The sequence below is a fragment of the Pseudopodoces humilis genome, chromosome 4 (assembly GCF_049639895.1).
Source record: "Pseudopodoces humilis isolate 2021_Gansu_Grassland_sample_001 chromosome 4, ASM4963989v1, whole genome shotgun sequence".
Taxonomy (NCBI): Eukaryota; Metazoa; Chordata; class Aves; order Passeriformes; family Paridae; genus Pseudopodoces; species Pseudopodoces humilis.
The window spans coordinates 46,687,566-46,712,042 of record NC_142203.1 but is presented as its reverse complement, the minus strand read 5'-3'; the positions used below and the strand labels follow the sequence as shown (position 1 = coordinate 46,712,042).

At 37.0% G+C, this 24,477-nt stretch overlaps 1 protein-coding gene and 1 long non-coding RNA gene across 3 annotated transcripts; both read left to right on the top strand.

Moving 5' to 3' along the window:
* Positions 1-9,143: 9,143 nt before the first annotated feature.
* LOC148184500 (uncharacterized) lies at positions 9,144-11,770 on the top strand. Of its 2 annotated transcripts, none has more exons than XR_015772414.1 (3): positions 9,144-9,312; positions 10,057-10,149; positions 10,934-11,770. It is a non-coding gene; the product is annotated as an uncharacterized LOC148184500 (long non-coding RNA). The 2 variants fall into 2 exon arrangements; XR_015772415.1 differs by lacking the exon at positions 9,144-9,312 and adding an exon at positions 9,810-9,937.
* Positions 11,771-12,123: 353 nt separating this feature from the next.
* Positions 12,124-22,717, top strand: TYRP1 (tyrosinase related protein 1). Its single transcript, XM_005522677.2, has 8 exons — positions 12,124-12,286; positions 12,740-13,211; positions 16,067-16,389; positions 17,659-17,863; positions 18,735-18,902; positions 20,254-20,433; positions 21,827-21,973; positions 22,512-22,717. The coding sequence occupies exons 2-8, from the start codon at positions 12,830-12,832 to the stop codon at positions 22,715-22,717; spliced, it is 1,611 nt and encodes a 536-aa protein (XP_005522734.2). The 5' UTR covers positions 12,124-12,286; positions 12,740-12,829.
* Positions 22,718-24,477: the final 1,760 nt, after the last annotated feature.

The window sequence follows — 24,477 nt, the reverse complement described above, 5'->3', positions numbered from 1 at the left end:
AGTGTACTAGCTGAGTAATCGTAGCAGTGGGGACTCATCCCACAAGCCTGACACTTGACTGCTTTTTGAAAACTGTAATACTACTTGCTCCATGAGTAACACATGCAGCTTGGGCTAAGAATTTATCAAGAAAAATCCTGCAGAGAAGGACTGGGGTTTGAGAGTTGACAAAATGCTCAACATGAGTTGGCAATGAGCACACACAGCCCAGAATGTCAAACGTGTCCTGGGCTGCATCCAGGGCAGCGTGGGCAGCAGGGCCAGGGAGGGGATTCTGCCCCTCTGCTCTGCTCTGCTGAGACCCCACCTGCAGGGCTACATCAGCTCTGGGGTCCCAAAATCAGAACAAATTGAGACAGGGAACCATCAGAATAAACTGAGAGAAGGCCACGAGGCTGACAGGGGACTGAAGAACCTCCCAGGCTGAGAAATCTGGGGCTGTTTAGCCTGGTGGAAGTTGCATGGAGCCCTCACAGCAACCTTCCAGTATCTGACAGAAGCCTACAGGGATGCTGAGGAGAGGGACTCCTCATCAACTGTCGTGACCAGACAAGTTGGAATGGCCTTAAACTGGAAGGGAACAGGTTCAGATTAGTCATATGGAAGAAATAATTGTCTGTGAAGGTGGTGAGTAACTGAACAGCTTGTCCAGAGAAGGTGTGGATGCCCCATCCCTGGCAGTATTCAAAGCCAGGATGGAGGGGGGCTTGGGTAACTCGGTTTAGTGGGTAGCCTCCCTGCCCACAGCAAGGTTGATTGAATCTGGACAATCTTTAAGGTCACTTCCAACCTAAACCATTAAAAAAAAAAAGACAGTCATCCTCTAGCACTCAAGACAGAGAACCTATCTGGGATCTACAATTCATAGTTTTTGCTATTCAGTAACAGTTGGGAAAGATTAGAAAAAACTCTATAATTATTAATCTATTTTAGAATTAATGAATTGAAATATCAGTGTCTTTTCTAGCTGAAGACTGTTCCATGTGTTAAAAATAAGGCAGTGCAAATATCAGGATCATTTCCTTCTATGTATTTGGTGTTTCTAAGACTGTCTTTTTAATTTAAATTGTGGTATTACTAAGCATTATCATTGTAATGAATAAGTAAAAAAAAATAAAATGAAATTGTTGTCAACTGTTGATATTATCAATTTTTTAAGAAATGTTTTTTCAGGACCTTTTGAAATATATTTCACAGAATCTCAAAAAGACTGAGATTGGAAGGAACTCGGTGGTTTTCTGATCCAACCTTCTGCTCAAGTAGAGTCATCTGGAGCCAATTTCCGAGACCATGTCAACTGGCTTTTGAATAATCTCCAAAGACTGAGAGTCTACAACGCCTCTGGGCAACCTTAATCTAGTGCTCTGTCATGGTCACTGTGGCAAAGTGACACTTGGAGGGAACCTCCTGTGTTGATGCTTGTGCCCACTGACTCTTGCTCTGACACTGACCACACTGAAAACAGCCTGACTCTTGTCTTCCTTACTCTCTCCTGTTCCTGAACTATGAATGTACCTTGACAAGACACCACTGAGGCCTTCATTTCTTCAGGGCGAATTACCCAAGCTCTCTTGGCCTATTGCTTTAGAAGAGATGCTTCAGTCCTTCAACGTCTCCAGGCTTTTCATTGGACTCTCTCCACTATGTCCATGCCTATCTCGTATTAAGGAGCCCAAAACTGGACACAGTAGACCATGTGTGGCCTCACCAGTAATGAATAAAAGGGTGGGATCACCTTTCTCAGTCTGAGTCACTACTGTGACTAATGTATCCCAGAATACCATTTACCTTCCTTATGGCAAGGGCACACTGCTGGCTTAAATTCAACTTGATGTACATCAGGACAAGCCTCTTTCCAGCTCGTTGTCACATTTACTAGTGAACATAGCTTGATCATTGATTTGCCAATGACAGCACAGACCATCATACTGTGGTTAGGAACCAAATCCTGGGTGTACCACGGTGCAGACTGTTAATAAAGGGACCTTTTATTTTAACTTTTGCAAAAATGCTGACTACATCTAGGTTTACAGTCTGCCTTGTAACTGTGGTATGGCTTAACTAAGAGATGAATTAATCTTCATTAATAATTGGAGAGAAACTGGAGAGAAATTTATTATATCTAACATTATTTCTTATATCTTATATGATACAATTATTGATGTAATTATGATATAATTATTATACTATATGATATACTATACTATATTATATATCTTTATATTCTTTCATTGGAGAGAAATTTACTATATCTAACATTAAAATTTGGTAGCAGAAAAACACTAAATGTCTTAAAGAATCACTTTGTATGATGACTGTAGGGTTTAATTGAAATTAAAAATGCAAACAGTGTCAAATGTACAGTAAATATCGGTAAGATTTTTTGAGGAAATTTTCTAGTCAGAAGCTCAATGTTCAATTCATGTCAGTTAACTTTTATCTTCTACACCTGAATTAGCTGTGCATGGCTGTCATTGCAGCAAATGGTGGGAAATAAGTGCTGTTAGAATCATCCTCCACATTTAATATTTTTATTTTTATTTTAGAATGAGACACATTGCATTCTGAAAGTACCTGTTTCCTTCTGTAGACTGTAAAATGAACCTGTCATGCTTATTTCCACAGGAAGACACTGTAAATCTGGCCCTGGTATCTGATCTAAATTGGCCATCATGTTGAGCCTAAACTGTTATTTCTGTTCTCTTATGTATAGTGTATCATTTTTGCTCAATTCAACACTTAAAAGTCAAAAAGAGTCTGAAAAAAACCAGGTAACCTTGGAAAAGCACACAAAATCAAAAGACTTGGATGCTTTCAAATGGAAAATTTCCTTTCTGACTTATCATACAGTGACTCAAAATTCAGGCATGTTAGTAATTATCAATTTTCAGAGCCTTCTTGTAAGAATTGCCGATCACTGATACACAGCTACAATTGCTGAGCTTCCAGACTAATGTTGAAATACAGCTGTGAGAGTTCACTGCAATTTGAAGGCATCAGTGCAATGAGGGAGAGTTTCTCTGAATTAAATTTGCACCACTTCCACTATCCTATTTCCAGTACATTTCACTGAAGAGGTCTTCAGGTAGTGAAACAGGATGCCATTCATACATCTTTAGACTGAAATTATATTCAAATGCTACATGTTTTTTGCTAATTTAACATAAATATTTTTTCATCCTTTGTATTGATTTCTCTTCTCTATCAAAGAGCAGCTAATTTTGGTCACTGAAAGAGACTTCCTTGCCTATTTCTCTCCCTATTGACCATATTTCATTCAGTACTATGAATAAACTATGTCACTTACTTTTATCTCCCACAGGATCAGACATAATTTTTCCTTTTTTGAATTCTGCTTTTTCTTAGGCTGCCATTCAGACTTGACACAATCACCTACACAGACATGTAATACTTTTTCACCTATTTCCTACAAACTTTCTTAGCTGTAATGTCCACTAAAAGGACTGGTAATAGTTATCCTGCTATTCTGCTGAAACATACCCTTTTAACACAACAAGCATTATCCTGAGTGGGCTTTTCTTTCTGTTTCTGAACATCTGTAGTTTCTTGTCTTATGTCAGGTTTAATTTTGCTCTGTGTTTATTACCACATTAGACACTATTGATTCCTTGACAAGGCTTTTAAAAGCAGTAACAATAAAAATTAATTGATCATTTTATCAATGAGCCCAGCACCACCCACACTCTGCCTTAAAAATAGAATTTGAATTATGATTGATGCACTTGCACCATGGGATCCATCACTATGGGAGGAAGAAGCACAGGTTAAACAAAATAGGAACTTTTATCTGGAAAATGAAGGACATACTGCCAAAGAGCTACAATGCATTCAGAAGGCCTTGAAAAGTGCAAAAAAACCTGTATCATTTGAGAGGAATTTCATTCTTCCATTTTTCAAGTAGAAATTAATATTTTGTTTACTAGATAAATTTAGGCAAGAGCTTACATTTCTTAAATTTGACAGTATATTTTAGAGATTAGGTCCTTGTTTTCCCTGCATTCAAGTCTATCCTTAGATGAAAAAGAAATATTATTTACACATCCTGAGAAGTGTGTGGAAGGCATGCAAGCAGCTCAAATCTTTGAAAGAGTATGTAGCTGGTGGTAAGAACTTTGTAAGATTCAACAACAAATTATTATTGCTACTAAAAACAAGACAAAAAAAATTTTGAGGAATCATTTCTGCTTGAGATGCTAGGAGGCTGGAAGTGTGCTTATGGTAAAATACAACACAAAACAAAAAATAGTGATGACTAACCTAACATCAATCCCCCCTTTAAAATTTGGAAAACTTAACAGATTATCTACTCAAAAGATGATGCGATAGAATTAATAGAAGTCTGCATCAGTATAGTAATCTTTAAAAGAGTGATTTTTTTCTTCCAAAGCCTACCAGCATACCAACAAATTCATTCCAAAAATGCAGGAAGATATAATCAACCATCACTAAATGTTCTGCCACTTATGTCTGAGAAAAATTAATGAAAGAAATATTAATTAAAAAGATCCTCTTCCTTCTTACTTTAGCTGCATTTATAGCAATCATCTGTTTCATGAGTTCTTCATTGACCAAACAGATCAACAATTTCTATACTTATATATGTCTGCCATCATTAGACACATTTCTCTTACATGCCTATTTGATCCTCTTGAGTTCTTTGTTTATTCATTTCTTTGGGAAGTCCTCGTAATCAACAGAAAAAAATTACAAAGCCTTAAAGGATATCTATGACATATCTGTAAATCTTTCAGCATATTGGAGTCATTAGTGCTCATGACATTTAGAAGTATCCTGTGATCCTTGCCTGAAGTGCACACGTGGAGTTTTGACTTCCATTACTTCCACAATATTGGAATTAGATTTCATAGCTGATCTTTTTTTATTGTGGTATGAGAACCCCTAGTGATTAGCATTAGTGTATCTACTCTCATTTTAAAATATTCCTTCAATTAAAGATTTCTGAGCAGGTGGTGGTAGTTTCATCATTAAAAAGAAAAAATATTCATGTTGTCTTTTATTAACTGCTTACAGAAGGGAAGGTTAGATAGCACTTCTTTTTCGTTTGTTCAGGGAGATTTTTCCTCTGAAATTTACCCAATGCAGAACCCTAAATCCATCTAGACAACACTAAAAAATTAAGTGTGTACAGATGTAACTGTATTCCTTTCTTTTTAGATTTTAATGTATAGATTTCCTACTCTGTTACAAGGGTTAATAGAGTTGTGGAGTTTCTGGAGAAACAAAGTTTTTTTCAGGCTAATGAGATAGCTCCTAATATATAGTAAGGAATAATGTAAATATCCTTTACACGTTGTCAGGTACATCAAAGATATTTATTTGATCTGTGACATTGAAGATATCAAGCATTAATGAGACTTATCAGGCCTGCTCAAAAATGAATTCCTAAGGGTTGTGTTTGACTTATGGGACTTAGTAGTCCTAAACATCAATTCTTATACATATATAATAAAACACTGGAATAAAACACTGTTCCATTTTCAGAATAAATGGCTCAGTAACAGTGTGATAAAACAGTCTGCATCATGAAATGAATGGAGCTATCCTATTTGACTTAAAATACTGTGACACATTAAATGGCTTTAATGCACTTGTTCAGGCTAATGCTGATAAAGGACTCCATTATTCTGCTGCCAAAAAAGTGTCACTAGAACCTTCATATTAATAAATAATAAATACAAACTTCAGTTTCAAAATGTATCTGCATATATTCCTTTAAGTAAGCAAAAGGTTAGCGCTGTGTTTTGGCAAAGGATAGTCTTTAAAGGACAGAATGCCACTGCTATGATATTAACATCTTCACTTGCAGCAGCCTCCCTTGTTTTCCTCAAACCTTTTGGCAGTTGCGTGACCTCATCTAAGGCAGTAGTGAAAATACAAAACAGAGCTTTGTATCGTGGTATGTGGGTTATAAAAATAATAAAAATGTCTTCTTTTTTTCTCCCTAGTAAGAAGCATTTCGGTCATGTACTTTAGTTTTGGTTTCCAGTGCACCAGCAATAACTTCTGCTGTAAATGGGAACATTTCCCAAGCTGTTGGCATGACAAAAATGCCACAAATTTTCCATAGGAACAAAAAATGTTCATGCACTTAACGCATAAATGTTACATAATTTTCATCAAAGCTTCTAACCTAACTCAGAAAGTTTGTGAGGGGCTTCAACATCCTATTTCTTCGAGCAAGCTATTTGTGACTGGATATTAGAAATCTGTCATGATGGACATAGTTTACAGTGCAGTAATGTCAAAAGAAAGAATACTGTTCATTCCAGTAGGCTCTGAGAAAAACATTGTCACTGGTGACAGTAGCTATTAGTTCATTTTCTCTAGTCAATAAATAGCTAAGAGGCTTTCCTTGCACTCAACTCTTATCTATTTCTATCTTTAAAGATAATTTACAAAAAAAAAAATCTATTAGCTTGGTAGGGTAACTGCCTACAAAGTATTTTCACCTACAGAACATAAGCTATTGATCTATATTACCAAGAGCACAATTTATTTTTTTCAGTCAAAAGCTCTTTGTCTATCAATGGGATAACATGAATTTAGGGAAAAATTAATCTTGTGCCAGTATATTTTCTTCACTTTTCAGGCCTGGAACAAAATGTCATATGATAGTATGTATAATCTGGCAGGTCTTTCAATTTATAACACTAGAAGATAGATCTTCATGGAAATCACTTCAGCAAAGAAAAAAATTCAGATTAAGTTTCTCAAAACACAGAGTACTTGATTCTTACTAAATATAAATTACTTTAACTTCTTGGACATCAATGGGCACATCCTGAACAGTGTTATTTATTGGAGCTATGGCAGTTTACTCCAAACAGTAAGCTGACCTCTTATGCCTTCAATTTCATGGTATGCTGTAATGGATAAAATGTGGTAAGACAAACACCATCTTTGCCCTTGAAGATGGTTTGATCTGAAAAGGCAAGATAACATAAATTGACAGAATAATCTACCTTGATTTGGGGTTTGTTTTACTTCAGGTTTCTTTGGGTAATGGATTTTACATTGCTAACTTTTAAAATCAGAAGCAAAATTCCCATTTACTTAGGCAGCTTGTAGTCTTGCCCAAAGTGCATCTACAGTAAGAACAAAACATGTAATACTTCTTGATTAGTAGCTCCCTAGAGTGTGGTCAGAGGAGAATAAATTTCCTGAACATTGCATTGGCGGGTGGATAGATGAGAGCATGGGCAGGTGCACAGATGAGAGCGAGGGGCAGGGTGGCAGGTGCACAGCACTGCTGGTGATAGACACATTAATTTCTGCAAACTCTGTCTGTGCAGGGACACCCTCCACCTCCAGGCCTCACTGACACCCATTCTGGGTTCAATGACCATGTGACACTATGTTAGACAATTTCCTAATCTGTAGCTCAGTTTTACACAGCCCAGCTCCAGCTACATTGTGGCAATCAAAGCATTGTGTTCACTGTATTTGCTCACAACACAAAGCTAACTTTAATACCATGGTTGTCCCTAGGATTAGAGCATACCTTATTTCCTTCACCTTAGGCTGCTAAGGGAGTCAGATTTCATCCACAGTCACTCGTAAGTAAAACTCATGATTCCAGGTTCAACACCACACTTTCTGCTTCCTGGAAGCTCTACCCAATCTTGTACCTTTATCCGTCAACTCTTTCTCTGAAATACTGCTTTCAAACCTTACATATATTTTCAAGAGGCAAAAGTGATGTGTGCTATTTTGAAGCTATTTCAAACTCTTAGACAAGTGCTACTTATTTTCATTTTATGCCTATCTGCAACACTATTTTAGGTCTCACTCATTTCTCTGCAGGTAGTCATTTGTCACCTCTATCGCATCATTTTGAAACTGCAGATCTCTCTCCAGGCACTGGACTATGTTTGGTGAAAGCAATAAAGACTCCAATTACCTATATGTTTCCTTGCTGAAGGTGAACTTTTGAACTACAAAGATAGAGTAAATTTTCTGCACTTTACTTTGCAGACGCAACTGCAGGCCAATTTCATTTCTCAGCCATGCTTCAGCTCATTGATAACATTCCAGAATTACAAAAACATGGAGGAAATGTTCAGAAATTGTTAGCATTATTATAACACACATTCCAGTACATGGCTAAAACTTTAGATGAATAGAGCACATTATGGAGTAGGTATAACTAAAATTATTTATTTTGCTTAAAGTGTTTATAGCATTTGCAAGATTCACTGTGAAAATTTCATACTTTAAAGAAAAGAAGTATCAATTTGTATGAAATAGTTTTACTTCATTTTTTTTTCTTTAATCAGGTTATCAAAACAATATAAAAATTTTGTCCTTTGCTTTATTTATCTTTCTTATACATTGATTTATAGTTGATTCAGCTTCCAATAAAAGTTTTAAAACATATTTTCTCAAAATGAAAGTAGAAATTTACCTTATTTGCAAGAAAAAATAAGTACTTGATAAAAATTTGAGACTCCTACTCTTAGAGAGTAATTTAAGTACTTACTAAGTATCATGCAGTCTGCTGGATGAAGATGAGAAAGTTGTTGCCAAGAAGAAAGTTGACTAATACTCATTTAATTAAAATTAATCCAGAATTAAATCTTACAGTAGAGCACAATACAGGGATATGCATGATTTCCTAGAAAAATGAATAAAATTTCTCCATGTCTGAGACATGTCTTAGCTTTTATGGGACTTGCCATATCTGACACAAAATAAGAGACACTAGGAAGAGATGAAGCAATTTAATGAATGTGCTAAAACCTTATAATCTAAACAAATTTTAAAAAGAAATATTTTTATTTCTATTCTTTGGAATGCTATTTTTCATTTCGTAAGGTTGCACTACACGCAGTTTCATACTCACTGTTGGCTTGGCTTTCAACTGTCTAATGAAAAGGGAGATAATGTAGACTAGAGAATATGTAGTAGAATTATCTGGGAAGTACTGCAGTTGCTTGTAACAGTCAGCATTATTTTTGTCGTTTTCTTGTCAGCAAATAAGCCAGCTGAAGGTTAACCTATACAAATGAGCCAAGCTCCCTCCAGCTGACTGTAATTCTATGTCTTATTAAAACCAATGGGGCTGTGTTGATTTGCATTATCTGAGGCTGGTCCACTGTTTTCCTACTACAGAAAATCGGTTATTTAACAGAGCACTGAGGTTTAGATGTCTGTAGCTGCACTCATTAATTCTAGCTCGAAGCAATTTGCTAAAACCCAGGGTTTGTGGGAAAAATTAAATTGTGTGCTCCTTGGGACTATGCACTTCTACAGTTTGCATGACAAATATCAGTAAGAAAAATCTTGTCTCAATTTCACTGCAAGCATTAATCTGAGTAAAAGATTTTCAGCAATGTTTCTCATTGGTGGTTTTTCTGAATAGAAGCAGAAAATTAAATGCTGCAGATCATCACTGTTAACATCACTGTTGTTTGTTGCCCATTCATTTCACAACCTATTTACAAATTAATACTTTTTTGCATCTACATGTTCTGTTAATGAAACTCTGGCACCATTTCCCTTGTTAAGTCTGCAGCTGTCTACTGATGCCTTGAGACAGTAGTTTTATTACTGTAGATTATTGCTTATAGTTTGCTAGAAAAACATTAAACTGGTTGGCTCTTATATTTTTTTTTCCCCCACTCTTCAGGAAGAAAAAAATACTAGGTAAGTTTTGCTCTCTTTTACATTCATCTTGCATAGTACTGTTTGAATATACCAATTAAATAGAAGAAATAGACAAAAACTCAAAAAATAATGTACTTATTCAAATGTGTAGAACTGAATAAGCCCTAGGACAACTGAAGAACTATGAAGATTGCCTATTCAGGTAGACTCTATCTTCTGCTGTATATGTTCCATGAGAGCCATTGATAGCGATCTGTTTCCTGGCACTGACCTTTAATGCTTCTTAAAGGTACTGTTTAACTGGAAGAAAAATGCATGTAGCAGTATCACTACAATCATGTGTCTTTTCATGTGTTAAAGAACGGAACTTCTGAATTAATACTGTGTTCTTATACTTTAAACAAACAGATGCCTGTATTCCAACTCTTAGTAAGGACCACTGGGTAGCTCCCAGACGTTTGACTGATGGTGGCATGGGCTGAGACACAATCGGTACCTCAGGTATGTTTCATCAAGCATAAATAGAGCTCTCTAGATTTTTATAACCTTCTCCAGTAGTTTAGGGTATAGACCTAAACCTTGTGTGTCTGCACAGAAATCTTGTTCCCAGCATCAAAAACTACTACTAAAAAAAAAAAAAGAGAGTGGTGCAATAATATAAGAATATATGCAAATATATAGCATATTAAGTAATCTCTTTTCAGGTCTTTAAGTCTGCACAGGCAATTAGTGAGCTAGGGGTTCACACACTGACTTCTTCCTCATTACCTTGATTTTGTAGACAAGCCCTTTCTGAACTGAGTCACAGAAACACAGATGTTGTACATTTGGATAATCTCCAAGACCAAATCATTTCAGGCACAGTAGGGGAGCAGGAGTCTTTAAAGGCAAGAATATCTCTAAAGGCAAGAATATCAAAATAAAAATTATAAAAAAGATTGCATTCCACCAAATAGTTCAGTAAGATTTCCAACAGGAAACCCAAGGGAATATCTGGGGGAAAAGAAGGGATACGATCCTCAGCAGTGCACCTCTGCTGTAAAACATTCATAGGTGTTTTTCCGCAGGAGGTTTTCAGAAGGTCTAAATCATGTACACCATTATATGGGGAAGTTTTATGATGCCAGGAAACCTCAGTCAGTACATCTGTTTGCTCTGTTTTACTGGGGCTTTGTCTAAGAAGCAGCATTTATCCCTCTAAAGCTTATTATGAATTTGCTGTATTTGCTAAATATTCTTGGCTAAAACCTGTATGCTTCTTCTTTGAACTTTAATTTCTTTTCAGATAAAATCTCAAGAGGTTTTTTACCAGCTCTGGTTTACCTTCTGATGTGAAAACAGTGAATTTGTGTCACCTGTGTCCCGATACACATGTTCAAAGAGAAAACATATAAGCTGGGAAAGAAGCAGGATAAGATAACAAAGAAGAGAATATATACTAAAATGGAGAATGAAGTGGAAGTCAGAATAGAAAATACATTCACTTGAGGATTAGCAAATACTCCTGTCTGCAAATGGAGAATGAACTAAAGAGAGAAAAAAGTGTACTAAAAATCTCCCTCCTACCCTGAAGCAAGCATGTTGGGTTATGCAAGGCACAGAGGGCAAGGTTCACTGCTCTGGTGCATGGCTGGTTGGCAAGAATAAATGCACAAAAAAATTGTTTCTTTGTTCTGCCAGAATTGGGTGCACTCTTGCATTATGACTTGCATATAGGGAAGCAGAAAGAGAAGGTAATCCATTTTCTGCTTGATGTCAGTTACAGTGTGATTGAACCTTTTCCCAGAAAACTTGTTAATATTTTGTCTTGATGCCAGTTAAGATGTTTCTTGACTTATCTTCACCTCACTTGACATATCTCCACCTCACTGAAATCCATCCTTATTGAAAGCTAAGGAAGAGAGTAATAACTTGAACAAGGTCATTTTTGTCCAGTAGAAATCATCCTTGCAAAGATTAAAGAAGCTTTTTTTTTCACTGAAGAGATTTGTCAATTTATTTTTGTCATTACCCTTCCTAGCACCTACTCAGAAGTTAGTATTCTATGAAATTCCAGTATGATCATTGTCTTTTTATTTTAGTACCAAATAAAGTGTTAAACTGAAAGCTATAAGTTTAAAAATTGGAGTGTTTCATTTTACAAATAACATTGTTTAGTCACTTAGTTCAGCCTCATCTTGAAAATGCTGTCTTAAGAACTTTTTCTAAGTATCTTTTAAATGTATTTTCCCCACTGTTCTTTGTTTTCAAGTGAACCTTTCTTTGCAAGTAATTAAAAAAAAAAACAAAAAACAAACCAAGAAACAAACAAAAACCCAACTTCACATTTGTTCTGTTTTGAATTCAAGTATTTGTCTCTGACCTTTGGTAAAACTTGTAAAATCACAAGGAGATAAGCATGAAAGAAATCATGTGCTGTTCAAGTACTTAAAGTCCAGAGAAATGCACTGAAGTAGAAAGGGGATTAAGAGAGGAAGGAGGGTGAGGCCAAGCCACACTGTGTTGGTACAAGAAGGATTAGCAAGCAGACTGAACCAGGAGAGAAATTAGCCGTGCTTATTTCAGGTTAGACAGTCATAGGACGTGCAGAGATAGAACAAGATCTCAGCAGTGGAGAGGTACCAGGAAGACAAAACAGGTACAATGCATGAAGAAGTACAGCTTCACTTTATATTGGAGCTGGCATCAGAGAACAGCAGGAAAACAGAGGGGAGAACAAGATATGCTAGTTTAATGCAGAGAAGGCATGAGCTGGGGGAAGGAAGGAGTGTGGAAAAAAAATGTTTCAGAAAACTGGTGCCTTAGACAGGTTTTAGAACTTTGTGGCTTTAGAACAAACGTGTCCAGCAAGTGTAAAATGTGAATGAACATTTTGGAAGAATTTAACAGTCAGTGAGCAAATGCAGATCTACTTAGTTACTATCTTTCGTGCAGATAATGAGAATATTAGCATCTGTGGTCAGAGTTGCTCGCCTTTTCAGATTGTTGAAGTGTAGAGTTAGGAATTTTCTGGGGTGAAAGGGGTAGCCCAGAGATTTGTGTCACTCGTTTTTACTCTGCTTTCTCTCCCTCTTTCTCTCTCTCTCCATAGAGGGAGCTGGGCGTCCCATCACAGGAGAGGAAATCAGCGCGTGCGGACAGCCAGCTCTGGGAACAAGCCAGCTCTGCTTGACCCGCTGTCATGCGGATCGCCACGCTGCTCTACCTTTCCCTGCTGATGCTTCTCACCATGTCAGGCCAAGCTGGAGCCCAGTTCCCTCGACAGTGCGCAACTGTTGAGGCCCTGAGGAGCGGCATGTGCTGCCCAGACTATTTCCCTGTGTTCGGGCCAGGCACCGACCACTGTGGTGTGTCCACGGGCAGGGGCCGGTGCGTACAGGTGACTGTCGACTGGCGGCCCCACGGCCCCCAGTACATCCACGACGGGCGGGATGACCGCGAGCAATGGCCCATCCGCTTCTTCAACCAAACCTGCCGCTGCAACGGGAACTTCTCCGGCTACAACTGCGGGTCATGTCGGCCTGGCTGGACTGGACCTACCTGCAGCCAGCAGATCAATATTGGTAAGGACATCAGAAATACGACGTGAAAGCTGGTCCTTGTCAGTGCTTGCTTCTCAGTGTATCTAGTGGATTTGTTCTCTTTAAGGTACAAAACCTCCGTGCTATTTACTAACAAAGGTATGTTGCTAAAGGTGTTATAAAGGCAGGGGCTAGAGGAGCAGTTCAGCTCGTGTAAAAATTACTTATTACTTACACTTACTATCCATTAAAAGGAAGAAAAGAAAGCATGAAATTCCATTAAAGAATAGAACGTATATATTGAAGAAAAATGTATTATTTGGATTTAAGATAAAAATAATGTCTAAAGGCACGTACGTACACGTGTTTGTGAGTGATCCTGGGAATAATATGTACCTCAATATGTTTAATACCTTGTGACTATTTTAAATGTGACAGCAGGTTTTTTCATTCAAAGTCCCTTAATACAATTCTTAACTAAGTACCTGGTCTGGTAAATTTTTATTGCCTTTGCTGCTGCCAATATCTTTAAAAAAATTAGTCATGACTGGGGACTGTTCAAATTAATTAGTCCAGGGTGGGGTAAGCCCTTCTTCAGTACTCCAGTTTCAGTTACATCTAGCATGTCACTAAACAGATCTTAAAATTTTTTTAAAAAATGGATTTGAAATCCTTGAAGGACTGGAAAAAAGTTGAACATTACAGGTAAATTAAAAAAGACAAACAGGTTTGGGGCCATATTCTTGTTCTCATCTGAAAACCATCTGAATGGACAAGATTTCAACCTTTATTTTTAAACTTAAACACTTAACTTCAAAGAAGTTATTGAAATCCTGTAGAATCAAAAATCTTCCCAAATGAGCATGGGTTCTGCTGATATGTTAAACAAGAGGTCTCTAGCACAAATATGCAGTGTTTCTTTCTGCAGAAACAGAAATCAGCACTGACATTTCACCAGATAAGTGAACATTCCATGAATGTAAGAGCATGTTCCAATAAGAGTTAACAAACGACCACTTACCAAATCAAAATTTTAACAATTCCTTAATAATATTTTATGATGGCTATGGGAAAGATCTTTGAATTTTTTTTCACCCTTTGAGCTTCAAGAACTAAACTAGAAAGAAGAAAGTATTACTTGTGAATTTGATCTGCTACACCAGATTGCACTCTCTGATACTCTGGCCTATTCTATTTTACAATGATAGCAGCTCTGAAGCATAATAAAGGCATAAATGTTAACACACAAACTTAATAATGTAAAACTAGAGACAGGCAAACAGCAGTTTTAGGTGATTTTCTAGAATGTACAAGAGCATTTTTTACTTTTCTCTCATTAAATACTTTACGATGCATTAAAATGCCAAATAAATCAAATATATTGTGCATGATAACAGGAGTTTAAAAGGTATAAATTATTTTCTTATTATGCTTTAAGTTTTCACATTGAGGTCACCTCTTTTGCCCATTCATAGATGGCCCTATCTGTTCAGATTTTAGAAATAATTACTGGATTACTGTTGGCATATCCATATTACATTGCTGTAAAATCCAGTGTGCTGTCTTCGTAACTTCTCTGTTAATTACTAACTCTAATAATAATCACTATTTTTTATTGTGGTTCAGGCATATATTTTCAAAATGAAAATGTTAATATGTCTATGTAAATCAAAATTAGATGGACAATTACAGTTGTCTACTTGAAACAATTCAAAAAACACCACAAAATAACCAAAAAAAAACCCAAACAAATAAACAACCAACCAAACCACAAAGCCCAGCACTTCAGTGATGAGGGCTAGCATGTCAGTTCAGCTCTGCAAAACAAAAAAGTATGTTTCAGGATACACAGTCCTTGCCTGAAATTCATGTTTCAGGAAAGACTTTATTCAAATTTCCCAGAAGCTAAAAAATGCCTCACTGAATCCGGTTTTTTTTTTTGTAGTAAAGCATAATTCACTTCTATTCTTTGTATAGATTCATGTTGAAGATCTGTTGCTTCTTGCATCTGTATAATCTATCACTAATTTGGACAATGAGTTATGGATTTTTACTGTGTATTTCTATAATGACAATAAGTAAATATTGAATAACAATTGTGAGGACTTCTATCTTCATCTTAGTCTAAACTTAGTTTGAAATTTTCTCAGACCAGATGAAAGAAGGACTGAGGTCATCTGGATTCACTTCTTCTTGCTGAAATACTGCTATTTCAACAAGTCAGTTTTCTTTCTTGTTGCACTTTCTATGTGTGGACAATGACATTTTTTCATTATTTTGAGATATATGGCTAAAAAGGGCTAATACATGACAATTGTTAATAGTGTCAGGTTTAGAAGATAAAAGGTAAGATGAAATGTCAGATTAAAGATATACTGTGACAAATTCACAATAATTCACAGCAAATCTGCCATTTTTCCTACAAAGGTTCAAGAATAAAAATATCAATTCTTCATTAAATTAAAATTTAATTTCATTAAATTTTCAAACAGAGAGTTTCTGATTATTGGTTTATTAGTTTATAGTGCTCATTTCTTGTAGAGTACTACACCACAAGTAGTGGTATATAGATAAGTATATCAGATGAAGTTCTGAAAGGTTTGTATGACAAAGAACTGTCTTTGTCTTTTGTCCAGCAGGATGGAAAAATAATCTGTAACAATACTCCTAAAAGCACTAAAATTGTAAAGATTGGGATTCTTTTTAATTTATTTCAGCTTTTCTTAAAATAATCTTCTATTTATGCTCAGTGAGTTTCCCCAATAAAAAAAGGGTGAACACTTGAAGAAAAAGGGACTTGCCCAGAATTATTAGGAATGCATTAAATAAGTTCTGTGAGATCAGACTTCAGTGTCTTGTTACTTTGGCAGTAACTTGCTTCTTCTGCTTTATCGCAGTCAGAAGGAACCTTTTGGATCTAAGTGCGGAAGAAAGGAATCGCTTCGTGAATGCCTTACACCAAGCCAAGGTGACAGTCCATCCTGACATCGTTATTGCCACACGAAGACGTGAAGAAATTTTTGGACCAGATGGCAACACACCTCAGTTTGAGAATATCTCCATTTATAACTACTTTGTGTGGTCTCACTATTATTCTGTCAGGAAGACTTTCCTTGGTGCGGGGCAGCAGAGTTTTGGAGGAGTTGACTTCTCTCATGAGGGACCAGCTTTTGTCACGTGGCATAGGTACCATCTATTGCAGCTTGAAAGAGACATGCAGGTGAAGTTCCTCTTAATGTTTACTGGTATTCACGCTATGTTTTTTGCAGTTAAAGTTGCTTCATATTAAAACAGGCAACAAATGAAATTAATTTTTTCCTACATGTTGAAATGATTCTGCTGCAATTTCATTAACTCATTTTGTACACTAAATTTAATAGAGTGCATTTAGGCTTCAGACTGTCACTTTTATAGGGATGTTAAATATAATATTTTAATCAGAGCAATAGAAAATGTAGTATTTCCATAAAAATCTCTTGGTAAAAAAGATATATTCTAGATATAACACATGTTATTGGACCAACAATGTTCTTTTCAGTGGTGTTTTTAATCTCAAGGCCATTATTCTTTGAATAACATTAACCAAAGCATCAGAAATTCTGAAGAAAGTAATAACAGAGATGGCTTATGAATTCAGAATCACATTTCATTTGTGAAACCAGTTAGAGAAACTAGTGTTTTACTACATCCTGTTCCATAAATCAGTGGTTCTCTTTTTTTCCTTCTCTTATGTGGACCTATTAATAAAATGGGTATAGTATTTTATGGACCATCATCCTTAAAAATCAAGAATTAAGTTTTCAAGGTCAGGACTAAATAGTGTCTGAAATCACTTCAGTGTTTCCACTAGCTTTAATTGCTTTACGTCAGGCTGAGGCACACACTCCCTTCCAAGACACACATTTGTCATCTGTGGCATTTCTCTTTGTGGAAGCCCAGAGAAGTTCTATCTGTCTGTGATTTTAATATATATTCCTATTTATGTCAGTAGACTTGATCATTAGTCAAAGTAATTTTGCCTCGCTAACTCCAGTACAGTTCAACTCCAGCCCATACCAGAATTAAACTATGCCAACTGGAAAAGCTGGTATCCCTATTCTTTACATTTCCTTCAGTTCCACAGTTTATCTAGTTATTATGTGCACTGTTCTTGCTTACAGGCCATTAAAAATATTTGGAAAATGGGGTCTCAGTGTTAGGTTTCTTATCGCTTACAATGTGGTTTCATGGAAGAGATACTGTCTTAATAGTGGGGGAGATCCATGATTCAGTTCAGTAGTACAGCTATCTGCTCTGTTGAACAAAGGTCTCAATGTTAAGAACTATCAAAAAGCTTCTACATGTTTTTTCCATAGAGTTCTCCTCTTCTACAAGGAAAGATTCTGACTTTTACTAGGATGTATTTAGCTGGTTTTTAGCACTCTTCTAGCAGTAAATATTACAGCTGTCTGTGTTACACACATAGTAACACTATATTTATGTGGTTTAGAACATGCTACAGGACCCCACTTTTGGACTGCCCTACTGGAATTTTGCAACAGGACAAAATACCTGTGATATCTGCTCAGATGACTTGATGGGAGCTAGAAGCAATTTCGATGTCTCTCTTATAAGCCAGAATTCAATCTTCTCTCAGTGGCGAGTGCTATGTGAAAATGTAGAAGATTATGAAACCTTGGGAACCATCTGTAACAGTAAGTATGAATGATGAAAGATATCTGGAGAGAAAAGTCTGATAATAATAAAAAAATATAATACTTTACATTGCAGTGGCTTTTTTCAGCCAAAATGTTTTAAAGCAGTTTTTGAATATTCTTGATCCATGTTTCATCAGACTGTTGAGATAATACATACTATAATGAGCTTGTACCAGAAGAAAGAATAAATGCTTTGCCTTCCCTTCTTATGCAGTACCAATTCATCTCTTGCACCATAAATAATTAAATCTGGCAGTGTTATTTCTTAACTGAAGCTTAACTTTTCGTCTGACTACTCCATTTATCACCCTCATGCCATTCTGCTCCTAAAATAAGAACATCCAACAATCCCCACAGTAACTATGTGGACCATGTTTTGAATGTGAGTCACACCAGATTCTAACATACCTACCCAAATTAAAATAATTTTTAAAATACCAGTAAGGTTTCTTATATATTCGTATAAGCACTGTCATGGAAATAGGGGGAAAAATAGGAAACCCCTCCCAATATTGGGTTAGTCATTTACATAATATTTTCCCCAGCTACTCTGTCAGGACATCCTCAATAATCTTGACCTAGGTCTCATCAGGAAATCACATTGAAAATCTGTAGAAAATTTTCCTAAATCACTTAGAGAAAACAAATTTCAGTAAGAAGCTTCTAGATGACATTTTACATCCTGGAACAGAGAATCCAGAACACAGGGCCCCATGAAGATTCTTTGCCCAATGTAAGGAACTGACCAGTTCATTCAGTGTAAATGTCTTTTGTGAGAGATTTTTTTCTCCACAGTTCAGTCACAAGAGCAATTCTTTCTGTGGCCTACTGTTCTGCACGTTGTTGTCTTTCTTCCCTCTGCTTCCAGGTACTGAGGGTGGTCCCATACGAAGAAATCCTGCAGGAAATGTAGCACGACCTATGGTACAGCGTCTCCCAGAGCCTGAGGATGTTGCTCAGTGTTTGGAAGTTGGTGTATTTGACACTCCTCCTTTCTATTCAAATTCAACAGACAGTTTCCGTAACACAGTAGAAGGTAAACATGGCAAATAAAAAGACCTTGAACAGCTTCAGATAAACCAGGGAGCAGACTTGCCACTTTTTCCTGTTGGAAGTATGAGTTTTGAGACAGGCTATTGGACAAGTAGAACACATTGTTCTTAGCATTAAGTATTAGTTGAGTATTAAGCCGAAATAAGCTCTAAGTAAATTACTTCATAGCTATAGCTTATTGTCTCTTAAAATGCATAAAACTCTCAAGAATCTGCTGCTGGTATACTAAGTAGAAACTAACTTCAGGTCCTTGACACATAGTTAGTAAACTGCCTTTGTTGAAAACAAAGTCCTTGTCTGTGGATTGATGCCATTGCATCCCTAAATGAAGCAAACAAGTGCTTCTAGCAGTTATGCTTGTATCTGAAAAAAAGCAAAATAATTTGAAAGCTTTAGCAGTATTTAGTGCAATAGTATTGAAACAGTAATTGAGGTCTGGCTACAGGATTTACTGCTAGGCATACTAGCCCTTCTCTCTGGAACATAAAAACACTGTTCTTCTATAAGCCCTGCACATTTAAAACTGAAGTCTCTGTCACTGACACCAGAACACACGCACACACCCAACAAAGAGCCTAAAGACTTGATTTATAGTGCTCAAACAGCATCCTAAAAACTTCTTCATTTCCTTAATAATCCAGAGCTTTTAACAGGAAAAGACTAAAAAGTGACAGTTCAGACGGCTGCCTAGCAATACCTCGGTGTCCAAACATTGCTTTGGAAAATTAACTGTAGGTATCCCTCTCTGGAACAGCTGGCCAAAGCTTGAACACAGGACAAGTTTCCATGATGCTTCAGACCCTAACATCCAACTTGAGGGCTATGAGGTTTTGGGCATAAACAAAGCTACAGCCTGTCTTCAGCGAAAAAACAAATACGTGTTACCAGTATATATGGAAGTGATGTATGGAAACCTAACAGCTAGCTCATTAGAATAAATGGCAACACACACCTGCTTCAATAAGCAGGTAGAAAAATCATGCAACTATTTTAGTATGGAGAAAGAGATGCAGGGCCCAAATATATACATCTATTTTCATGCTGTGATGTTATTTTGGCCATTTTTGTGGTAGAACCCACCAGCTTTACAGTCCACATTTGCAGCATTCTTTTATAAAGGCTAATTTAATCTGAAAATTATGTATTCCAGGAACATTTCTCAAATGTCAGTAGGTAGAGAATTAGCTACCCATTTGTTTAAGGCAAAGCAACATGAGAACATGAAAGCCTTTTAGAGAAAAAACAAAACAAAAAAAAAGTATTCATCTGAAACTGCAGCTTCCAAACAAAATCTTCACTGGTATTTTTGTTTTCTTCTTTGTTTGCATATTCAGGGTACAGTGATCCTTCAGGAAAATATGATCCAGCAGTTCGAAGTCTTCATAACTTGGCTCATCTATTTTTGAATGGAACAGGAGGGCAAACTCATTTATCACCAAATGACCCCATTTTTGTCCTCCTGCACACATTTACAGATGCTCTTTTTGACGAGTGGCTGAGGCGGCATTCTGCAGGTAAGATGTTGTCATGGACAGAGGCAGGATGGGTGCTTGTCACTCTCTGTAATCACATAAACTCAACTCCTTCTTGTGCGACAGCAAGATGCCCCTCAGTTTAGGAGAGAGAATTGGAATTTTAAGAGTTAGCATAGTTAACAAAAACAAAGTAGTAACAAGCAAGCTCTCTTCCTCACCCCATTGACATGGAATTACACATCACTGTCTGTGAAGGGACCTGGTCAGAGACAGCAGGTACAATTCAAGAAAGCAGTATGTGGGAATACACTGTCTCCATAGAGCAAAGACATTGTAACCCTGAAAGGACAGTCCATCGTTGTGTGGTGTAAATAACTATTTTCTTCTTGTCAAAGGAAGAACAGATGCCATACACATTCATTTCTATCACCTTTGTGATATACTGCCAGCATTCAATAACCTTCTCCATATACTTCAAAAGGATAGTTACCATTTCTGCCCTTGTTTTTTTAATTCCAAAAACAACCCAGAAAAAGATTATACAGGAGAAAGTGAAAAAGAGGGAGAAAGGAAGAACAGAAGGGAGGATTTGAAAGGAATGATGGAAAAAAAAAAAAAATAAGGGAAGGAGACTTACATCACTGGACCAGGGAGAGAATTCAGTCTAACTCTTATGCCCATGCATCATGCAGCAACTGTATTCCTCCGCACAATGCAGCAACAGTATTCTCTTAGGATAATCTATACTCCTCTTCCTTCTTCTACAGAAGACAGCTGTTGTTGCACAACTGAGACTTCTTTTTGCAGCTTCCACAATCTGCCTCATTAAATTTTCCCACATCAGCTCTCAGAGAGCCCCTTGTGTAAGAGCCCTTTGTGGATCTTACATGATCTATCACAAGGTTTGGCATCATCTTAACACAAAGTATTTTCTTTCTTTTATGTTTTGAGTTTTGTTGTTGTTGTTGTTGCTGGTTTGATTTGTTTCAGGGATTTTCTGTTCTGGTTGTTTTTTTATTTCAGCTTACTTCCTTTTGAGTTAGCATTATGTTGCAAAAAAATTCCACTGAAATTTACATCAGCAGTCATCCTGCTACAATCACTGCTACAATCAGGCAAAGCAAGAACATAGAAAAAGGTCATTGCCATATTTGTCCGTTTCCAAGTGAGCAGAAATAAAAATACTAACATGGGCAGAATTTTAAAAAATTTACTGCTAATTTCTATTCAAAACCAGAGGTAACATTAGTGGCCTTGGTTTTGGACAGCACAGAGACTGTGCTTTGTACCTGTAACACTGGGAAACAAATCCTCCGGAGCAACTGAAAAAGAATTCTGGGATACTCAAAACCCTGGGCTGGAAAGAAAAAATGAAGTAGTGCAAATTATTTTTAATTTATTTACAGAAATGTGATTTAACTTTCAAATTTAGATATCTCAACATACCCACTGGAGAATGCCCCTATTGGACATAACCGACAGTACAACATGGTGCCTTTCTGGCCTCCTGTGACCAATAATGAAATGTTTGTTACTGCACCAGAAAACCTGGGATACAGCTATGAAGTCGAGTGGCCAGGTAAACTGTGTAGCCTAGATACTTCCTCTTCTTTTTTTTCCTTCGTATCTTTTTCTCTTGAAATTTATTCAAATTCCACCAACAATGTTTGCTGTCTTTGTAAGGGCCTTTTTCCCCTTTCCTGCTTTACTTTCCAGATGTTTGTTTGGGATTTGGTATAGCTATTGGTCAGAGATTGTTCCAGCATGAAGTTCCCAGTACCCACCCTAATTTTAGGAGAAGTTCTCATTTGGATCTTAACCTTGCAGAACATCCTTATTCCTATGTCGAATAGCTTCATTAACTCACTAGAGAGAATGCAAATCAGAATGCATCAGAAACAAGGTGGCAGAAGAAAGGTCCAGAACAGATTTTAGAGTGAAGCAAGACAGACTAAATATTTTCACATTTTTGAACAAGAATTATCAAACAAAATTTTAATTATTTCTACTCCCCAATTCAGTGAATAAATGCTGAGTTTCAGTCTGAATCTCTGGTATTTATCCATATACTTGACATTTGCTTTTAATATCTTTGCCTTTTGTTCTCCTTCTTTCAGGTCGGGCTCTCCGTGTCACAGAGATGATAACTATTGCAATAGTGACTGCACTGGTTCTTGTTGCAATTATCTTTGCTGCTGCTGCATGCATTGTACGTGTCAAGAAAAATAAGGATGAGTTGCATCAGCCTCTTCTTACTGACCAGTATCAGCACTACTCAGATGATTATGATGGCATACCAACACCAAGTCAGTCTGTTGTTTGAAGAGATGGCACTTTTTTTGCATCTGACTGAAACTGGGGATCTTTTTGCTTTATTTCATATATGGTGGTCATCCACCTGCTTTAAAATAAAGAGCATAAACTGTCAGCTGTCTCAATAAATTTCCTTCATGTTTCACTTCCACTTCCATCACACCTAGGCATCAATAAATCACCTTTGCAATGATAACTCTATGTTGACTATAACAGAATCTTTCAAGGGTCACCTGCAAGACTTTCGCACACATATTTCTGTAAAATCCGGCAAATATTGGCTAGCTTGTCAATAGCCAATGTCATCTGACTTCCCAGAATTCTTTTATGAGGTACTTTTGTGAAAAGATGAAGTCTAGAACAGAAAGAGAATACAAAATACAAGTAAACACCTTGTCTAGATTAGTAGAAAGTGCTTCAAAATAGTCATCATGCCAGACAGAGAGTGACAATGGAATTCTGAAAAGTGTATTTGAAATATAACTTTATTCACAAAATATAGTTATGAACCAATTGCTGCTTTTAAGTGGATCTGTGAAAAGAGATTCATCATCAAAGCCCCACCAGTATTTGGACACTTCAAACAGGTGTTCAAACACAGCTGCCTGGAAGTGCATACAGTTAAAAGGACAGCTGGAATCAGCCTTTGCTTAATTTTTATTTCTATTTTTGACATTCTCGCTCCCTTCCTCTCTCCCACAGTCACCACGGCAGAACATTCTCCCGAGCAATAAGAGACTTCGCTTCAGTTGTCTCATGCTGGGATTTAAACACACTCATACTTTGAAAGAAGGCTCTAGGCATTAGGCTGTAGAAGGGACTTGGAAAAACAGCCTTAAGCAGCGGCTGTTGAATTAATTCAACACAAGCCAACAGGAGAGCAACAAACTGACACCAGCCTTTACAGCCTGAGGTAGGGCTTGAGGAATCTAACTTCTAGCCTCACCTCCTCTCTCTCATCCTAACTAGGTACCAATAAATCATCAGATTGTCTTCCTGTGATGTGTTATTGAATCTAATTTAGCAGTCATTAGCTGAAAACAGGGCTGTTCTGGTTTCAGGCAATCAAATCTCACACCATGCACTCAGCTTTAACTGAATGTAACATCAAGATGTCCTTTGTCTCTCTTTCTGTCTAAGCCCAACTTCTCAGAAAAGGTAAGTGTCTTGGACTGAGCTCCTTCAGTTTGAGGCAGCCCTCTGAGACGCTAAGTTACTAGGCAGAAGTAGGGGTCACATGCCTTACTAACCTCAGGATTTCAGTGGGTACCAGGTGTGCTCACATGCACTCAGTTGCAAGGAGACACGCTGAGAATGATGCAAACAGAAAGACAAGTACTCTTGGTTAGGCAAGTAGAAGATGGGTTAGCATCTCAATCCATTTTACCAAGCATGAGCTATGGAGAGCAACAAAAATATTCACACACATAACTGATACTGAGAAAGAATAATTTCACCTGTAGCACTCATGGCACAATTAATTATAAACAGGAAATTTTTGTTGTGCTCTAGTTTTTCAACTACAATCTAGCCGATACAAGCTGTAGCTTGTGTTCCAGCTTAAATGCCTTTTCCTGCCATTCTTTCTTGTACTGACTAGCAACTTAACAAGTCATCCACTTTACTTATTTCAATGGATTAAAGTAGGGTGATCCAACATACTTTGGATTGGGGTCAAGAGACCTGGATTTTATTCTTAGTTGTTACTGACCTGAGGAATGTTCTTAGCTTGCACATTTTTACCTCTGTGACTCATTTGACTCGTTTATA

Bases quoted from the DNA above. Each gene is read 5' to 3' on its own strand.
- TYRP1 (XM_005522677.2), top strand. From the start codon at position 12,830: ATGCGGATCGCCACGCTGCTCTACCTTTCCCTGCTGATGCTTCTCACC. The intron at 13,212-16,066 runs GTAAGGACATCA...GCTTTATCGCAG, and splicing joins CAGCCAGCAGATCAATATTG to TCAGAAGGAACCTTTTGGAT. The intron at 17,864-18,734 runs GTAAGTATGAAT...CTCTGCTTCCAG, and splicing joins CTTGGGAACCATCTGTAACA to GTACTGAGGGTGGTCCCATA.